At 36.9% G+C, this 20,070-nt stretch overlaps 1 protein-coding gene across 1 annotated transcript in view; it reads right to left on the reverse strand.

Moving 5' to 3' along the window:
- Positions 1–10,953, reverse strand: part of LOC148941123 (uncharacterized) — a 31,042-nt gene extending 20,089 nt beyond the window's left edge. Inside the window, exon 1 of the mRNA XM_089104046.1 lies at positions 10,838–10,953. Within this exon, the coding sequence (XP_088960172.1) occupies positions 10,838–10,931 (94 nt within the window). The 5' untranslated portion in view covers positions 10,932–10,953. The remainder of the gene's footprint in view (positions 1–10,837) is intronic.
- Positions 10,954–20,070: the final 9,117 nt, after the last annotated feature.

Genomic DNA, 20,070 nt, shown 5'->3' on the forward strand with positions numbered 1-20,070 from the left:
ACATAGATGGTAGCACATTAAAAAAAGCAAAAGAGTATCTAGAAAATGAACTGAGTTACACACTGCATCGAAATCGCAGGCTTCGTCGCAAACAATATCGACAAACTAAGGCCTTCTTCCCTCTGCATATAATTCAAACTGTTCTTTTAACTTTAGACGCAATTCAACGACGTCACAATACCCCCTACAAATATATTCTAGTGGGAATCAGTTTCTCTAGTCGCTATGCCTATGCCATTCCATTGCAATCAAAGGGAGGTGTTGAAATTGTTCATGCTATAGAATGTATTCTTGAACAGGATTGCTACAGAAAAATTCAATCGGATCGCGGTAGTAAATCGGTTAATCCTCATGTGCAAAAGGTTCTATTGAAATATAATACGACACTTTATCATAGTCACAGCCCGATAAAGGCTGCATTGGCTGAACGGTTGATAAGAACAATTCATCTATTAATTTAAAGATATTGTACACTGAAAAATACTGCTGCTTTTATTCATGATTTAGATAAAATCATGCAAGTATACAACCATTGACCCCATCGATCTCTTTCCAACTCAAGCCCTCGGGAAGTTCATTGCAGTGAAAATACATTTGATGCTTTTCTAAAACAATATTCCAGTGAAAAAAAATGTGAAGAAGAAATTCAATGTCGGTGATACTGTTCGAATTAATGGAACCACCATTATTTTTGAAAAAGAGTATTATCAAAGGAGCGTTATGCAATATAGAGCGGTCGGAATCCGGGGCGTCGTCCCTATGACATCACAACTACTTGATGCCAATGATTAAAATATCCATAGCAGCTCTTCTGAATACGGATAACAAAAAGAAATAATTGCTGTTAAAATCAGTCACATCAGAAAGATATTAAAGAATCGAACACACAAAGATACGAGAAAGTTGCTTGTTCGCTGGCTAGGATACAACTCTGGTTTTGATTCTTGGGTCAGTGCTGAAGACAATAACAATGCCCAATGATTTCTATGTGACTTTCATGTCCAATGTTTCTGATCCTCTCTACAATGATTTGAATAGAACAAGTGATTTTTGGACGAAACTCTCCCCCACCATCAAATTCGACGGTGTGTATGAAGTGGCTCTTGTCGACTGTATTCTCAAAATTACATATGGTATCCTGAGAAAAGATCGCGAATATGATATAAAAATTAGACCCTATGATTGGCTGCCACCCTCAGGAGATCAAGAACAAATTCAAAAGATCAATTGGATGAATCATCCATATATTGAGTTACCCTATGAAGAACTCACCTGTATGAATGATTTATGACGTTCTATTAATCAAAGAATTTCCGCTCGTAAAAAAGGAGCCTTTCATTTCAACTATTCAAAGGAGGAGGGCAAGATCTACATTAGTTCACCTATTGCCGATGAAAAGGTTATTCTCAATGATAATCTAAAAGATGTTCTTGGCTTTAAGCTTAATATAATCAATGGTAAAAGAACTGGAAACACTGATTTTATTTTTTCTGACTATCTGCCTGTCTTCTCCAAGGACACTTGTATATTTCTCTACGCTTCATTTGTAGAAACATCCCGGGTTGGCATTAGCAATGTTCCCCTCCTACGAGTTCTTGAACGAAAAACCAATCAAGAACATATTCACCACTACAATATAAAGCATCTTCAGTATATCCCCGTAAACACTTCCTATTTGGAACTCTGTCACTTAACACTAAGAACTGAATTAGGTGATCCCCTAGCAGTAACAAAAGGTTTGACTGTGATTACATGCCATTTTCGACCCATCGTTCAACAACAAGATGTCTAATAGAAAAGTGGTATTCATTTGTCCTGATATTGGCTGCTATGTTAATATTCTTGGCCCAAGACAACAAGGCAATGGAATGGACTGTTACAAAGGTCGCTCGTCAATGTCAGGCTATGGTCTTGGCGGTTGGTTTGCTAAGCTCTTTCGCTCTACGCTACCTTTGGCTAGAAAATATATTGTACCGGCTTCGACAGATTTTGCATCTTCCACACTATATGATTGGAGCTCTGGCAAGGATTTTAAAAAAAAGTGCTTCGGAAAATATTAGGTCCAGTGCGCAAACCCTTGGCGAACAATTGAAATCTCGTAAAAATGGAAAAGGTTTAAAAAGGTCGAGAAACAGTGCACCACTCATCATTCTCTACTCAGGTCAGAAACGAAAGACACAACCCCTATCAAAGAAAAGAAGGAAAAAGCCGACACGTTTAGTAAATAGAAAAAGAAGCCCCAGGAAGAGAATTGTTAGATCGAAACAAGGTTTCTTTTTCTAAGATGTCATATCTACCGCATAAGGATTCCCAACCTTCAATCACCTCCTCATTGAATCTATTCAATGCAGAAAATGTTGATGTGACTGTAAAACATGGATACTATGAACAATTTTATCCACAACAACCCTTCTCCGATAATATCCACTTTCAAATTTATTCCAATCAAGACTACTTTATGGACATGTCATCGACATTTATAGATTTACGAAGGAAAGTCCGGAAATCCGATAATACATTGCCAATTCTTGCCGCTGAAATATCATGTGAAAATTGTATATTACACAATTTATTTCGTCAAATCAGTGTCTACATAAATGGCACATTGGTGAGCACAAGCAACAATTTCTCAAATTTCACAAGCTATACGCAATTCATGCTGATGACACCCAAGTCATACAAGGAATTGAGAGGCACCTCCAATGGATATGAATATATTACTAATACTGATAGTACATATGCACTTAAAAATGCTACAACTAGTGAATTACATCTATATCATGAAATATTTAATATACCCCAATGGCTACCACCCAATATTAAAGTGGATATAAAATTGACGCTTGCTCCATCCAATTTCATTATTACGAAAAGAAATCGCTGTCAATCCTGATCTAACAGTCTCCCTCACGTCGGCAATACTAAATGTATACAAAGAGTAAGCTAGAAGTTTTGTTGCTTTGGTAGTGTAAAAACAAAGAACCAGTATAAACTATATTAAAATTCTTGTTCCTCATAGAATCACCAATCAACGTAATATTGCTACAGGCTCACGTACCTTCACTGACTCATCATTTATCAATGGCGAAATTCCGTCAAAACTGGCATTGGCATTTGTAAAACGTACTAGTGCAATAGGATCATTGACTGGATGCCCACATAAATTTGAAATGTTTGAGCTTTCATCTCTGGTCTGCAAAGTAAAAGGAATCTCACTCTACAATCTATCTTTTGATAAATCCTATAGAACATTGTATGAGTTGACCATTCAAACCCTAGATCATGATTCACAACTATTTGAAAATGGTATAACCGAAGAAATGTTTGCTAAAACACATGGTATCATTGTAATGGATTTGTCTGGAACCTAGGATATGAGTATAGTACGTACAGGGAGTGTGTGTTTAGAATGTAAATTTGCCGACCCACTACCGGAGAGTATCGCACTAATCTCGCTATTCAATTTGAAACCTATTGGGAAATCACTCTCGAAGGCAGTGTTCTATTAGACTTGGCACCATGAACACCAGTCAAATAATCAATGTAATTAATATGGACCCCTACATGTCCAAATACAGATCCTCTTGTCCGCACTCGGACTTTCTTGGAAAAATTCAAAGTGCCAACAGTACCCTAATTATTGTTAATAGCAGTCCATCGACTGTGCAGACGGGTCATTTTTCGTGCATCTTTCAAACAGCAAAGAATATAGAATTTTTTGATCCTCTTGGTCTACCCTACACATTCTACACTCCACACATCAGCAACTATATCAAGAGCAGTGGGAAAACTATTATTCAAAATCGGAAGAGAGTGCAGGATCAGACGACTAAAAGCTGTGGCTTTCATGTACTACTATATTTTGTGTTCTTATGTATCTTCGATATGCTTCACTAATGCACTTAAAGCATTTTTAAAGTCTATTCAAATGCGCTATATCAACTTTTGCAGCGAAGCATAATTGATCCTCAATTTTAAATTTGCTCAAAGATATCACATATCTTGCATGTACTTCATCCCATTCCAGACAAAGCCGTGATCCTCTTGTGATTTCCATCGCAATGTTTGGTGCTCTTGTATCATTGCTACCAACTTCACTATCAACTTGTAAACATTCCACTCATTATTGCAAATATATCCTAATGAGTAAAGTCAAACTGTTCTCACTCCTTGAATTCTATTCCCACACTAATAGAAACTATAACAAAAATCCTTTCCTTACATTCTCTGCAATCCTGTCCCGTTAATATTTCAGACTCCCTGATTGGCTTAGAAAGAGACACGTGATCTTGTCCCGTTAGAGTCGATCAATAATCCAGCGATTGTTGATGTGAACTTATGTTGTCATTTAAGAAACATCCAGCAATTGTTTTTGACATCCAAGAAACATCCAGCAATTGATGTGAACTTATGTTGACTTCCAAGAAAACAATAAAAAAATTGACCCTGAAAGAGGTGTCATTGACCCTGTACCGTAAGAGTCGATAATCCAGCAATTGTTGATGTGAACTTATGTTGACATCCAAGAAAACAACAAATAAATTGACTAACACTCATAACCATCTAAGAAACATCCAATAACCAGATGTCTACATTAATCAACAGTGAGAAAAACCATGAAAAAACATCCTCAGTGAGAGAAACCATGAAAAAACATCCTCAGTGAGAAAAACCATTAGACTCGATTATAGATGGCAGCAGTTGTGTTCGTTTCGGAGTAATACCTGACTCCCTACTCAAATTTACCTAGGCTAGGATACCATCTATCCCTATTTCTGCCGATTTGGGCGTTAAAATATCCTAGTAAAACACCTGGGACCCTGTCTATTTGCTCCTGTAACTGTAAGTAAAATTCATCTGAGTCACTAGTATCTCCGTCAGTCGGTTTTATAGGGGTGTACACTACTATAACTGATACCCTGAACTTTTTAGTCATAAAATGAGCAATTAGTATTCTATTATTAATACCTTCCCAGCCTAAACAGACTTAGCAGCTTCCTTATTCATCATGAGCCCTACTCCCTGTCTATGTACCCCATCCTTCCTGCCTGAGTGAACAAATTCTATATAACTTAATTTCATGCTTCCTACCCCTGGGATATGAGTTTCTGAAACTCCTAATTAATCCAGTTCGAATCGACTGAATTCGTCAGTCAAAATGTCGATACGATAGTCAGTTTTTAACGTCGTAACATTCCAAGTTCCAATTTTCATGTTCTTTAAATCATTGATATTATCGAAAAAGCAATGATCCCGGATACCAGTGCAGGATGGGGATCACATATCTTCTCAAGTCTACAACGAAGTGCTTAAGCCGGCTTAGAACCGGACAGCAAGAAGTCTCTGGGACCTCCGTGAATGGAGGCTTTGTGCAATCCTGGGCCCATCTTGGTCACAACATGATTTTCAGCACTTGGCGATGCTCTTCTATCAACAAGAGTCGAAACACTGCACTGACAATCTCAAGCCTATTACCTCCGACTCATTATATATTCATGCCTACAAATATTATGCTACTATGGGGAGGCAGCCCATAATAGATAAATTAGCTAGGAAGAGGTTCTTCAGCCTGAAAGACGCCCGACTAAACATACCAAGCCCAGAAGAATTGTCCATTAGTCAGAATCCCGTGCGAATGCTGTGTCGTTTACTAGGCTATAATTTCCTCGAGGGGCGCCACTCCTCAAGTGGGAATAGAGTTGACCGCAAGGTCCCCATTCTTGCAGGTTCCCCGAAAAGATCGAGGCTGCCCTTTGCAGAGGCCGCTGTCTATATATCTGGATCTTACACCTTGCCGCAGTTGTCCTCCTATAGAGGATCCTCCCACGATGGTTTTCTGCAGCACCATGCAATTTAACCCATTACTGGGAGAAGGTGTAACGCATGGGACTTGTGGGCAAACCAGTGGACCCTTTTGAGTGTATATTTGAGGGGCCTTCTTCCTCCTTCGCCTGTATTTATGACCCCAGTTTCTATTATGGACCCCCAGGGACAAGGTCCCCCTTGGTCCGTGCCTCCTATGGAGTTACCCTACATATCTGTAGGGCGTTCCCCTATCGCAACTTGGAGACACGCTAAACAGCCTGAGGGAGGCCAGGAACATAAAAACGAAATTAATTAGAAATATTATGTTTCCTTTTAACATGGAAAATGGTATAGTCTTCTGTATGACTTTTTAAACATCAAATTATTATAGAGAAGTATGAATAAAGTTATACAGAAGACTTTTTGGTTTTCATATTTAGTATAACTCAACATTAGCTTGTAAAACTAATGTCTAGCTGAATTTGCTGATTTACTTCAACATTAGCTTGTAAAACTAATGTAAAACTAATGTCTAGCCTGTTTTATTGATTTACTTCAACATTAGCTAGTAAAACTGATGTAAAAAACTAATGTAAAACTAATACATTGATTTACTTCAACATTAGCTTGTAAAACTAATGTCTAGCCTAATTTATTGATTTACTTCAACATTAGCTTGTGTTCTTTTTTTTTATTTAATCAATGGAGTAACCACACAACCACAAACTAGCATGCTCTATTTTGATCTATGGAATTAGCATTACAAGTATGCTACTGCCTAATCACAGAACTAAGCTCTAACTAAATCAAATTGCTTTAGCAAATCTATCGTAATAGGCCCAGAATACGAAATACGATAAAACAACAAGGAGGAATTTTCTTTAGAACAAAATGTTAAGCTTGCATGGACTTTTTTATGGTATTAAAAAAAAAAAACATGTTTTTTTAACTGAAAGTAAGGAACGACGTTAAACCTTAAAACGAACAGAAATTATTCCTTATATGAAAGGGGCTGTGCCCTCCTCAACGCCGCGCTCTTTACGCTAAAGTTTTACATTGTTTTAAAAAAATAGAGTTGTGAGAAAGTCAAACTTTAGCTTAAAGAGCGAGGCGTTGAGGAGGGGAAAGCCCCTTTCATATACGGAATAATTTCTGTTCGTTTTAAGTTTTAACGTCGTTCCTTACTTTCAGTTAAAAAACTTGTTTTTTTATTTAATTTTTGAACGTTTTTGAATTAATGCAGGTTTTGATTTTGGCTCACCGTACATGAATAATTAAAAAAAAAATTGAATAATAATTTTATTTTTATTTGATTAAATGGCTTTCTCGAAAATTGTTTAATTTTATTTACGAACGTTTTTATTAGTAATAAATATACGTAACTTACTAATTAACTTACGTAACGAACCTCTATATTCTTATATTTTTAATATTAATATTAGAGGGTTCGCCCCCTAGTCAATACCTTGCTCTTTAAGCTAAAGTTCGAATTTTGTTCCAATTCTTTAAAAATGACCGCTTAATCACAAGGCCGTTAATTAGAATAAACAGCTCTTATGAAAGTTCTAAAAAATATTTGGCTTAAAGAGCGAGGTATTGACTAGGGGATGAACCCAATCATATACGTAATGTTTTCTGTCGTTTTAATTTTGATGTTGCTCCTTACTTTCAGTTAAAAAACTTGTTTTATATATATATATATATATATATATATATATATATATATATATATATATATATATATATATATATATATATATATATATATATATATATATATATATATATATATATATATATATATATATATATATATATATATATATATATATATATATATATATATATATATATATATATATATATTCTGATCTTTATTTAAATAATGCTGGGAAATCCGGCGCCCCCTTCATAGCAATGTCCCTTCTCCCATGAAAACTTCCTTCATGGTGAGATGCTACCACATAACCCCCGGTCCAACCCCTCCCCCCACTACCAGAAAAAATCCCCTCTGAAAACGTCTGTATACTTCCTAATAACCAATACTATATGTTAACATTGGGTAAAGTTCATAACTTTGAGCCCCCCCGGGGACTTCGGGGATTAAGTCATCCTAAAAGACATAGTTATCAGATTTTTGACCATGCTAAACAAAATGGCTATCTCAAAATTTTGATCGGGTAACTTTGGGAAAAAATGAGCGTGGGAGGGGGCCTAGTTGCCCTCCATTTTTTTTGGTCACTTAAAAAGGGCATAGAACTTTTAATTTCCGTTTGAATGAGCCCTTCCGCGATATTCTAGGACCACTGAGTCAATAAGATCGCCCCTGGGAAAAAAACAAAAAAAAACAAAAAAAAAACAAACAAATAAACACGCATCGTTGATCTTTCTTCTGGCAAAAAATGCAAAATTCCACATTTTTGTAGATAGGAGCTTGAAACTTCCGCAGTGGGGTTCTCTAATACGCTGAATACGATGGTGTGATTTTCATTAAGGTTCTATAGCTTTTAGGGGGTCTTTCCCCCTTTTTTCGAAAATCAGCCACATTTTCTCAAGCGCGTAACTTTTAATAGGTAGGGCTAAACTTGATAAAGCTTATATATTTGAAATCAGCATTACAATTTGATTCTTTTGATGTATTTATTGGTATTAAAATTCCGTTTTCTACAGTTTCGTTTACCATTGAGCCGGGTCGCTCCTTACTTACAGTTCGTAACCACGAACTGTTTGATTCTTCTTCAAATTAAATAAAAAAAAACAAGTTTTTTTTAAACTGAAAGTAAGGAGCGACATTAAGACTTAAAACGAACAGAAATTATTCCGTATATGAAAGGGGCTATCCCCTCCTCAACGCCTGACTCTTTACGCTTAAGTTTTTTATTGTTTTAAAAAATAAAGTTGTGAGACAGAGTCAAAATTTAGCGTAAAGAGCGAGGAGTTGACAAGGGGACAGCCCCTTTCATATACGGAATAATTTCTGTTCGTTTTAAGTTTTAATGTCGCTCCTTACTTTCAGTTTAAAAAACTTGTTTTTTTTTATTTAATTTCTGATCGTTTTTTAGTTAATGCAGCTTTTATTTTGGCTCACCGTCATTAAATAAGTAAACAAAATTTGCAAGAAAATTTTACTTTTCTTTTGCTAAATGGCTGTCTCTAAATTTGGTTCTGACGTAATTTACAAATTAACTTACCTAACGAACTTCTATATTCGTATATTTTTCTTCTGGCAAAAAAATACGAAGTTGTAGATTTTTGCAGATATGAGCTTGAAACCTATGTAACAGGGTTCTATGATACGCTGAATCTGACGGTGTGATTTTCATTAAAATTCTTTCGCTTGTAGAGGATGTTTCCCACCTCTTTAAAAAATCAGGTAAATTTTCTCAGGCTCGTAGCCTTTGATGAGTAATACTAAACTTAATAAAATTTATATATTTAAAATCAGCATTATAAGCCCATTCTTTTGATACATTTATTGACATCAAAATTCCGTTTTTAAAAGTTTCGATTACTATTGAGCCGTATCGCTCGTTTTTTATTGTTTTTTTTTATAACGTGTAGTCAAAGCCACGCTCTTTACGTTGAAAGTTAAAAAAAATTAATTCACAAACCCCTGAATCACAAAGGCCGTTTAATTAGAATAGATAGCTCTTTTGAAAGCACTAAGAAAAAACTGTAGCGTAAAGAGCGAGGTATTGACTTGGGGGAGAACCCCATCATATACGTAATAATTTCTGCTCGTTTTAATTTGTAATGTTGCTTCTTACGTTCAGTTGAAAAACTTGTTGTTTTTTAAATTTAATTTCTGATCGTTTTTTAAATAATGCTTGGAAATCCGGCGCCCCCTTCATAGAAATGTCCCTTACCCCAAAGAAACATCCTCCACGGCAAGATTCTCCCGAGTAACCCCCTCCTCCCGCCCCCCCCCCACCAGAAAAAAAATCCTCCCTGAAAATGTCTGTATACTTCCCAATAACCAATACAATATGTAAGCAATGGGCAAAGTTCATAAATTGCAGCCCTTCCCCTGGGAACTGTGGGGGATTAAGTCATCCTAAAAGACGTATCTACTAGATTTTTGACTATGCTGAACTAAATGGCTATCTCAAAATTTTAATTGGGTGACATTAAGAAAAAAATGAGCGTGGGAGGGGGCCTAGTTGGCCTCCATTTTTTCGGTCACTTTAAAAGGGCACTAGAACTTTTAATTTCCGTTCCAATGAGCCCTTCTAAGATATTCTAGGACCACTGGGTCAATACGATTACGCCTGGGGAAAAAAACAAAACAAATAAACACGTATCCGTGATCTTTCTTCTGGCAAAAATGGAAAATTCCACATTTTTATAGAAAGGAGCTTGAAACCTCTACAGTAGGGTTCTCTGATACGCTGAATACGATGGTGTAATTTTCATTAAGGTCTATAATTTTTAGGGGGTCTTTACCCCTTTTTTCGAAAATCAGTCAAATTTTCTCAGGCGCTTAACTTTTGATGGGTATGATTAAACTTGATGAAACTTATATATTTGAAATCACAATTAAAATCTGATTCGTTTGATGCATCTATTGGTATCAAAATTCCGTTTTTTAGAGTTTCGGTAACCATTGAGCCGGGTCGCTCCTTACTTACAGTTCGTTACCACGAACTGTTTGACAACTGGCCTTGGTTAGCAATGTGCTTATCTTAATTCTCCTAACATTGAAATCATGACTAAAAGTATTGCTGGAAGATTTCTTCGGAGACATCTTCAGCTGTCCTATCCCTGCTCTCTCAGTGCCAGTCGCCTTCCTTTAAGCGGAATGGGCTATTTCTAGCAAGCGCAATAACATTTGGGTTCAAATTGGTTTACTTGAAAAACGTATGAAAATAATTTAGTAAAGGAGAAGGGCAATGAAACCATGGAAGTGCATTCCCTCAATACTAAGAAAATTCATAAATCCTATGCCACTAGGAAAGAAATAGTGGTATGGTAATTTCAGAGGTAAGAAATAGTGGTAATTTCAGAAAAAAAATTATAAATATCATCTACTTACCTCTTTGTTTATTTAAGTTAAGGTTTAAACTAGTTTTTGCTGACACACAAAATACAGCACCAGAAAATAAAATAAATAACGTTAATTTCAACATTGTTTCCTAATTCAGACTAAACTGTTCCTTACTCGTTCATTTTTCCGCATTGTGAAATAATTATAAAAAACACATGGTACTAAAAATTGGTAAAAATGTCAATAAACCGTAAATAAAATAAAAATAGACTACTTTCTTCCTTTTTATTTTCCGTTTTATCTAAAATTATGATTTAGGGGCTTCTTGCTATCTTGAAAAGTAGTTGAGTTTAGTGAATAAAGCTTACAGGAATGAATCCAGGGCCAAAAATAGACACTAGGAAGGTATTGCCAAACTAATATGTCTACCATTTTCTCATTTCTAGGGCATAGAAAACTGCATACACGATACACATTTTGAAAATAAACCTTTCTGAATTTAGAAAGAAAGCATGGCCGTATCCAGGGGGGACTAGGGGTTTTGAACCCCTCCCCCCGAAATGTTTGTCCGACTCGTAAAAACGTAGCATACTATTGCTGTATCGGTGTGCGTGTTACTGAACACCTGTGCAACTTAACCCCAAGCAACTGAACCCCTGTAACTGAACCCCCGTGCAACTCAACCACCGTACAACTGAACCAACGTGTAATTGAACCACCGTGCAACTGAAACCCCGTGCAACTGAACCCCCGTGCAACTGAACCCCATTTAACTTAGCCCCCATGTATCTAAACCCCCATGTAACTAAATCCCCGTGTAACTGAACCCCTCTGCAACTGAACCACCGTATAGCTGAACCATCGTGCAACTGAACCCTCGTGTAACTGAACCCCCGTGCAACTGAACCAGTGTGCAACTGAACCCTCGTGTAACTGAACCCTCGTGCAACTCAACCACCGTATTTACATTGGGTAAAACACAATAGGGTTATGAACCGTAGTTGTTTAACTATGGTATATTTACTTAACCTTTAAACTGTTTTAAATAAAATGGCCGTCCCAAAATATAGATCGGATGTATTTGGTAGAAAAATAGGGTGGGGTGGAAGCCCTCCGATCACTTTTAACTCTGAAAAAGTGCACTGGAAATTTTGATTTCCAATTGAATGAGCCCCCCCCCCAAAGTTCATAAAAAAATTTTTCTACAACAACCTTATGTGTTAGCAATGAGCAATAAGCTTAACTTACAGCCCTTGCCCCAGATGCTGCTGGTGGGGCTGTTAACCCCAAAGGCATGGTTATTTGATCTTCAGACTATTTTGAACAAAATATTTATTTTTATTTTGATCGGATGTATTTTTTTGGGGGGGGAATGTCGGTTAAGAGGGAAAGGCTGATTGTCCTGTGATTACCTTTGATTCTTCGAAATTGAACTTGAACTTTCAATTTCCAATCGAATGAGCCTCCTTCAAAGTTTTTACGATCATCCCTTCTATAAAACCCTAAAATTTTAACAACTGGTAACTTGCAATAACATACAGATTGCTAATACAGGTGTATCAGGAATTTTTTTTGGAACAGCTTAGCGTATCAAGATAAAACTTCTGGGGCATCTACCTGCTACTACTGCTATTAATGATGCTACTACTACTACTACTAATTCAACACTATTATTACTTCTACTGCTCCTACTACGACCTCTGCTACTATTAAACTAGCACTATTAAGGCTACGCATATCAGGTTGAAAATTTGACAGAATGAGGTATTTTAGGTGGAACTTGAACTAAATCAAAAGACACTATGTGCATGCAGATTTTCAAAATGGTTTATATCTCAAAAAGGGATTTGTGTATTAAGTTGGAACTTTCAGAGAGTGCTTAAAGAGAAAGTCAATTCACCAAAAGGAAATATGTCCACGCTCAGGCCTGGATTTACCACTAGGTCCCTAAGCCCGGACCTAGAAGCGCATAATGCTAGCGGGAGCAATAAATTATCACTGAGTAATGTTTTCCTGACAAAAACTGGACTAATGTGATTTATCGTCGCCAGGTGCCTTCTGCCGCCACGCTGCCTATTCACAGAAAAGTGACATTAAAACAACACAGGAATTCCATGGTCACTTATAAAGGGTCAGATGTCTCCCAAGAATGGTAGCTGAGAGTTCGGTATTACCCCTCTCTTTCATCACTTTTCGCTTATCAGTTGTGCTCTGTTAATTGCTTCCATGAGCCCCGAATTTTTGGGAATAACTCCGAAAATATTGCAAAAACGGAGCGGCACAAAAGCTTGGTTCTTAAGCGTTAAAGCTTTAAATCCGACCCTGTGAACGCTACTGCTAATAGTAATAATATAAATGAATAAATAGATCTTAAAGCGAGTATTGCTTAAATTGAATATGAATTTGAATAATTATAGGAATTTATTAATGCTAGTCTTTGGTTTAATATGGCTCTTTGTTTTATTTGAAAAATTGTTTTTCGAAAGAATGTTTTTAATTAATTTAAAGAAAGCGCAACAAAAAGGGATTTTTTTGTTATCTAAATTCCCAAAATTCCGATATTTTCAGCACAGATTTTTATTACTCATCGTTCAGGAAAGGCCTGGTTTATCTACGTAAGAAAAAAAAAAAAAATCAAACTAAAAGTTTCCAAACACAAAGAGAAATTAGCATTTGTGTCGGCTCCACCGAAGCAGGTAATTAACCTTTTTCAAACCAAACGATAAACAACTACGAGCGTAGAAAAAACCACAAAATGAAAACAACAAAATAAGCAAAGTGGTAAAAAATATTACAGTATGTAGACGGTGAGAGCCACCGTTTACCCCCCCCCCCTCGCCAAAAACATCCCTTAAGGAAAATAACACCTCACGGAAAATACCCCCCTCCCAGAAAATAATATACCCGTGTAAAATCTCCCCCCCCCCAAAAAATACCTCTTGCGGTTGGTTATTCTCCAATAACTTTCGGCTTATAAAAAAAGACTAGAAATGCCTGGGGATTATAAAGCAATTTCTACCTCCATCCTCCTGTCGTCTCTCCCTTAGAGCTAATTCTGTATTTATTTGAAGGCTCAATAAGAGCTGAGGTGTTTTGGCATCAAAATGAACCCTTTGAGACATCTCCCTCTCTTCCTAGCTACAAAACAATCAGATAACCCCACTGCAGAAGTTTTAGTTCCTTTTTAAGTTAATTTGATTTGTCTATTGCTTACGGATAGTATTTGTCATTGGGACATACGGAAATTTTGTGTGTGGGGGTTTCTGGAGGATATTTCATGAGAAGAAAGTATTTGCACGGAGGGGGGGGGGCAAGATTTACACATAAATCATAAATTCCTCTTTTCTACTTCCCTTAGAACTTCTCAATTAAACTAAAAAATAACACGACTCACAGAAGATTTTTAAATTTCAAAAACCATAATTTCCGCGAGAGGGGTATTTTCCAGGTGATGGGGTTTCCGTACGTGGAGGAGGGGAAATTTTCCGAGGGGGAGGGGGGGTAAACACTTAGACCCTTAGAAAGTGACAGGGCGAAGGGAACCCCCCATTAACAGACATAAAAAAGAGAAATAAATCTGGATTTATGAGTTTATGACGTCCGATTTTCTTTGTTTTTGCGACGACAAAACAGAGTATTTTTATAAATAATCTTGACAATAATTTATATAAAGAATTAAAAAAGCAAACAATTCCAATAAGGTTGAACATGTTAAGATTCTAACTTGTTTTTTACCCAATTTAAGTACGGTGGTTGAGTTGCACGATGGTTCAGTTACACGAGGGTTCAGTTGCACGGTGGTTCAGTTGCAAAGTGGTTCAGTAGTACGATGGTTCAGTTGCAAGGTGGTTCAGTTTTACGGTGGTTCACTTGCACGAGGGTTCAGTTACATGAGGGTTCAGTTACATGGGGGTTCAGTTACACGGGGGTCTAGTTAATTGGGGTTGAGTTGCACGGGGATTGAGTTCCACGAGAATTCAGTTAAAGGGGGTTCAATTGCATGAGAGTTCAGTAGCACGAGGGTTCAGTTGCACGGTGCTTCAGTTGTACGGGGGTTCAGTTGCACGGGGGTTCAGTTACAGGGGTTCAGTTACTTGGAGTTCATATACACGGGGGTTCAGTTACAATGGAACCACTGTATCTAATAACTCGTATTTATGATCCTGTAGTGGTGCAGTGGATTTGACCTAAAGCTTGGTAATACGGCACCCAGGGATAGAACCTAAATGTAGCAACGCACCGCTGGGCCCGGAATCTAATTCCAGTGATGAGGTTATGCGAAAGCGTCCCCACGTTAATCCAAATGATAAGAAGAAGAACTCGTATTTACGCAGTAAGTATTGATGTTACGTGTCTTTAACGTCTTTGTTATACTGGTAGGTTACAATGCCACCAGTATGGGAGGTCTAAGGCACAGGGCTCACCAATTATTGGTGCAAAAATGGCACAAAAATGTTGTTATGCCACTTACTCGAGGGGGGAAGCCCCTTGTCGGCCGAAATATTAGTGAGATGCCCGCACTTACCACAACGGTTCCGTATCTATCGGGTATGTCAGTGCCCGATTTACAATATACCCTGCCCTAGGGTACGATAGCGTGATCAAATGGTCGAAGGGGCCACTTTAAGGCCAATGGTACCCGTCCTGGGCTACCGATAATATTTCTAACTATCTCCTTGGACTCTACCTAGGCCAAAAAGTCAAAGATTATATAGTATAAAAAATCTTACTGTATTCAGTCACGCTACAAAAGGAACTAAAAATAACACTTCAAATTTTCCCCCAGTTCGCTCACCGCGTGCCTGCGGTGGGTGGTGGGTCGATTTTTCCAGCCAATCCAAAGGCTTACTATATACTGTCCTATGGTGAATCATTCCCAACTGCGCAATTAATGTCTCGTGGTGGGTTTAACAAACTATGCAATTAAAGAAGGAAAGAAAATGGCGCCACAAAAATTAAACGAAAATTAATAATTATTACTAGGGGGAAAGAGAATAATTAAGGGACCAAAAGAAAAGAATCTGGGAAGGGCATTTATCTGACACAAACTAGGACCAACGGTCCTAACACCTCCCTCCTAAGAAAAATGGCCGCTACTCCGGTGGATTGGCTGGAAATTCAGACATAAAATAAATAACACCAAACTCAAAATCACCAAAATTGTATCTTCTCTTCTTTCTTCTGCCAGTGCCTGCACTTCCACCGCTTGGCTCAGAATTCGTCGTCATCCACACGTTTCTACCTTAGAAGCATCATGGTCTAGATCTTATAGCATCCACATTAGGTTTTGAAGTTGAAGTCCCCAAGATTCGTAGAAATTTATTGTGCGCAGCACAATCAAAAACTAAAATTTTTCCGCCCTCACGAGCTTACATTTGAGGGCAGCCGATAATGAATTTCCGGCACATTCGATGATACTAACAATCATGAAAAAGTGGCTGCAATAGCCTCTTAATTTCTATTTGTGGAAACAGCCCCACGTCTCAATTAAACTTTAAATTGCCCCTTGTCATAATTTCAAATAGTATAAGACCGAAAATGCAAAGGCATGTGAAAACAATAGGGGTACAGGGAAATTAAGTAAAATTTTGAGTGAACCATGAATCGCTTTTTTCTGGGTCCCATGCTCTAAAATAGTCAAACGAATAATGCTCGGCGATGAGGGATGAAGATAATATTGAAAATTGGAAAGAAAAGGCTTCAGTAAAGGGATCACAACTTGTCCGCCAGTTGTGCATTGACGAAAAGGGCAATCTTTCACGTCTTCCCGCAGGGGATCTTCCCCAAGGGATTCCTCCCCCTCATAAAGGAACAAACCTTCTTTTGAGTTGATAAAACCAGTCTCAGATTTCTTCCCAATTTTCATCAATCCAACCCAAAATTCAGTACCTCCTAACTTTCCCCAAACCCGATGTAGGTCGTTCATCTCTATTTTGTAACCATCTTGTTTTATTCCCCATGGGTCTTGGACCTCTTTTTCCCCCCTATTATTTATGTTATCAAGGCACAGCCCATCCAACATATTTTTACTTTTCGCCACTGCAGGCTGAATCTCAAAATTTTTTCTCTTTTTTACATTTCTCTTTTTATCTCTACTTTGCTCAATTTTTTCATTCGCGCAAAACAATAAATTATCGTTAAATCTGATTTGGACTTCAGTGTCCACCATCTTAGACTGCATTACTTCATTGTAGCTCCATTTAATATCTCTTTTCTCCCTCTTAGTTTTTTTTCTTTTGTAGTAGCATTACACAGTAGCAATACAATTCAGATCGTCATGAGATCTGAATTGGACTCCAGTGTCCACTATCTTCGACTGCATTTCTTTATTGTAGTTCCGCCTTGCATCTTTTTTCTCTCTTTTAGTCTTCTTTACGTTTACCACAGAAACAAATATTTCGTCATCAAATGGGAACTGAACTCCGACATTTGGTTTTTCATATTGTACTAAAATTTCTCGAACTCTACGAGGAAAAGCGCGTACAATAAATTTCGTCTCCTTATTCTGTGGTACAATCAGCGCTTCGTTTTGGCCTGTACTTGTTAGCGTCTCATATTCATTAAAAGTGTTTTCAAGTTTTCCATTTTCTGGAAATTGTCCCGAAAAATCATTCTCGCGCGTCTTATTTTCACTATTTTGTGTTTTTTTTCTTTACTTCCACATCCCATTTTTGTAGATTATTAACATTTTGAACACGCGTATCAAGTATTTTGTTTTTCCAACAGGGAGGTTCAGCCTCCCAATTTGTTTAATGGTCCAGTCTACCTCACTCCGTAGTTAACTAAGTTGTATATTTTTCCATCTTTGTGTAGTTTTATATTTTTTCCACTGTTAAAGAGCTTTTAACGATACGATATTTTCTATATCACCGAAATTTCCTCCTACTAATACATTCACTAATAGAGTGGGGACTAAGCCTACTTTTATCGATTTTCTTTGGATTGTACCGTCACTCTTTGCAACTTCTATTCTAACCCAAGCAGACGGGCATGGGTGCTTGTCTCCATAATAAAATAATGTTGTAATTTTATTTTTATAGTCTATCTCTGTTATATTAATTAGGTCAGTTCGCACATAAGTTTGATCTCTGCAAGAATCAATTGCGATTTCAACTAATTCCCCGTTCAATTTTCCGTATATGTTATGCGACTCTGCAAATGCGTAATTTTTTTCTCTATTATGGGTCATGGCCCAGGCTGTCGTTTTATTTGGTTTTTGGTAATGTTTACTGGGGCAGTTTCTTGCAAAATTCCCCCTGGTACCACAGTTATAGCAAGTTAATTATCCTTTCGCTGTGTTATAGTGCCTATTTTTGTTATACTCTTTATATTGAAATATGTTTGTCTCTTCAATTTCCTCTCTTATTTTGGTCCACCTATTTGCCATTTCCGCCATTTTTTCGCTTGTTTTTGGGTTCTTTTCTTTTAAATATATTTTCAATTCTCTATTCAATTCTCAATTTTCTAAAAATTGTTCCATTACTGTTTTATCTATCACTTCCGTCAATTTTTCTTTTATATCTTACGGGTCTTCATATATTTTATAATTTTCTAACTCTAGCCATTTTAAACACATATCTTTCAATTTGTACCCGAATTCTTTTTATGTTTCGTTGTCTCGTTTTCTTTCGCTTCTAAACTTTCTTTGAAAGTGCTCGGGGGAGAGTTGAAACATTTCAAAAAAGGTTTGGTAAGTCTTTCAAGATCTTTTGAGTAGTGCATTGGTAATGCTTTATATGCAATTTGTGCTTTGTAGTTAAGAAGGGGCTGTATTTTTGTCACCCAGTTATCTCTCGGCCATCCATTTAATTCCCCGGTTTTTTCAAAGTTGTAGAGGTACAAATGTATATCATCATTCTCTTTCATTGGCTGAAAATTTACTGCATGCATTAAATTTACTGTGGGCAATCCCTGAGGCTCCTGGGAATTCTTTCCTCTAATTATTTGCATTAGTTCTCTTCTAACCTCTCTATCTGCCTCTTCATTTCGTTCTCTTGCTATTCTATCAGCTTCTTCCTTTCGTTCTCTAGCTATTCTATCAGCCTCAACCTTCTTTTCTCTATCTATTCTGATTTTCTCTCTTTCTTTTCTATCTTCCTCCTCTTTTCGGTCTCTGGCTATTCTCTCTTCCTTCATGAAATTTAATATTTGTTGTGTCTTATCTTTGAGTACTCTTTCGCGAGCCCTTGCTGGAAATCGAGCTTCTACTACTCCTGATACTTGGCGTACTATGATTCTCTCTGTCTTTATATCCTCTTCATTCGTTTTCTGAGTCCGTTCGTTCTATAATTATATTTTCTCTTACTCGCAACTCCCCTAGGTTTTGTACCTCATCTGTAGGGTGAGTTGGTTTTGTTTTACCGGTACTTTCATATAATAATTTTTTTTTATGTATTATCGCCACTGTTTCTTTGGTCTGGGTTTCTCTATCTGGGAATAATTTCTTCTGAATCCGCCTTAAACTCTTTTCTTCTTCCATGGTTTGTACCGAAGATCGCTCTATTACTGAGTTTATTTTGAAGATTTCCCCTTCATACGTCTCAGAAATGTCTATTTCCCCCCTGGGTGATATAAGGTTCTATCTGATGGTGTTTTTCCTAGGGGATTTCCAGCGGGAGTCACATACAATTGCGATGCGTCTGCATATGATTTTTGTTTTACCGCGATTGTTTTTTTTCGAATTCCTATCCGCTTCTTCCAATTGTCCTTTTACTGATCTTGTTTGTATTCTCCGTTTGTCCGCCATTACTTCAAGGTATACTTAACATATTCTTGTTTACCAATTGATAAAAAGGTATTTACCAATACCTTGTTTACCAAGGTATTCTTATTACCAATGTTTCTTTTTATCTTTTCGTGAAAATTTATCGCGTTTTAATTTGCCGATTTTACACGGGCACTGCAGCCTCCTTTATGGCACAAGTTAATTATTCGCGTGGTTCAAATTTTTTAGAGGTTTCAAGTTAAATATATCCACCAGAGTTAAAGCTGGAATGCAGTAATGGGAATGACAATTATGACCATTTTCTAGATTTAGATATTAATGTTGCGCCTAATAATACAATAATTTTTAAAATATATAATAAAAGAGACGATTTTAATTTTGAAATAGTTAATTTTCCATTTCCAAAAAATAATATTCATTCGAATATAACATATTCCTCGTATTTTTCCCAACTATTTAGATATCCAAGAATTTGTACTAATTACATCGATTTTAGAAACAGATGTAGGTTACTTAGCAAGAAGCTAATCGTAAGAGGTTTTTCCGCCAATAAACT

This window comes from Artemia sp. Qi Xiang Cuo, chromosome 18 (assembly GCF_049724085.1).
Source record: "Artemia sp. Qi Xiang Cuo chromosome 18, ASM4972408v1, whole genome shotgun sequence".
NCBI lineage: Eukaryota > Metazoa > Arthropoda > Branchiopoda > Anostraca > Artemiidae > Artemia > Artemia sp. Qi Xiang Cuo.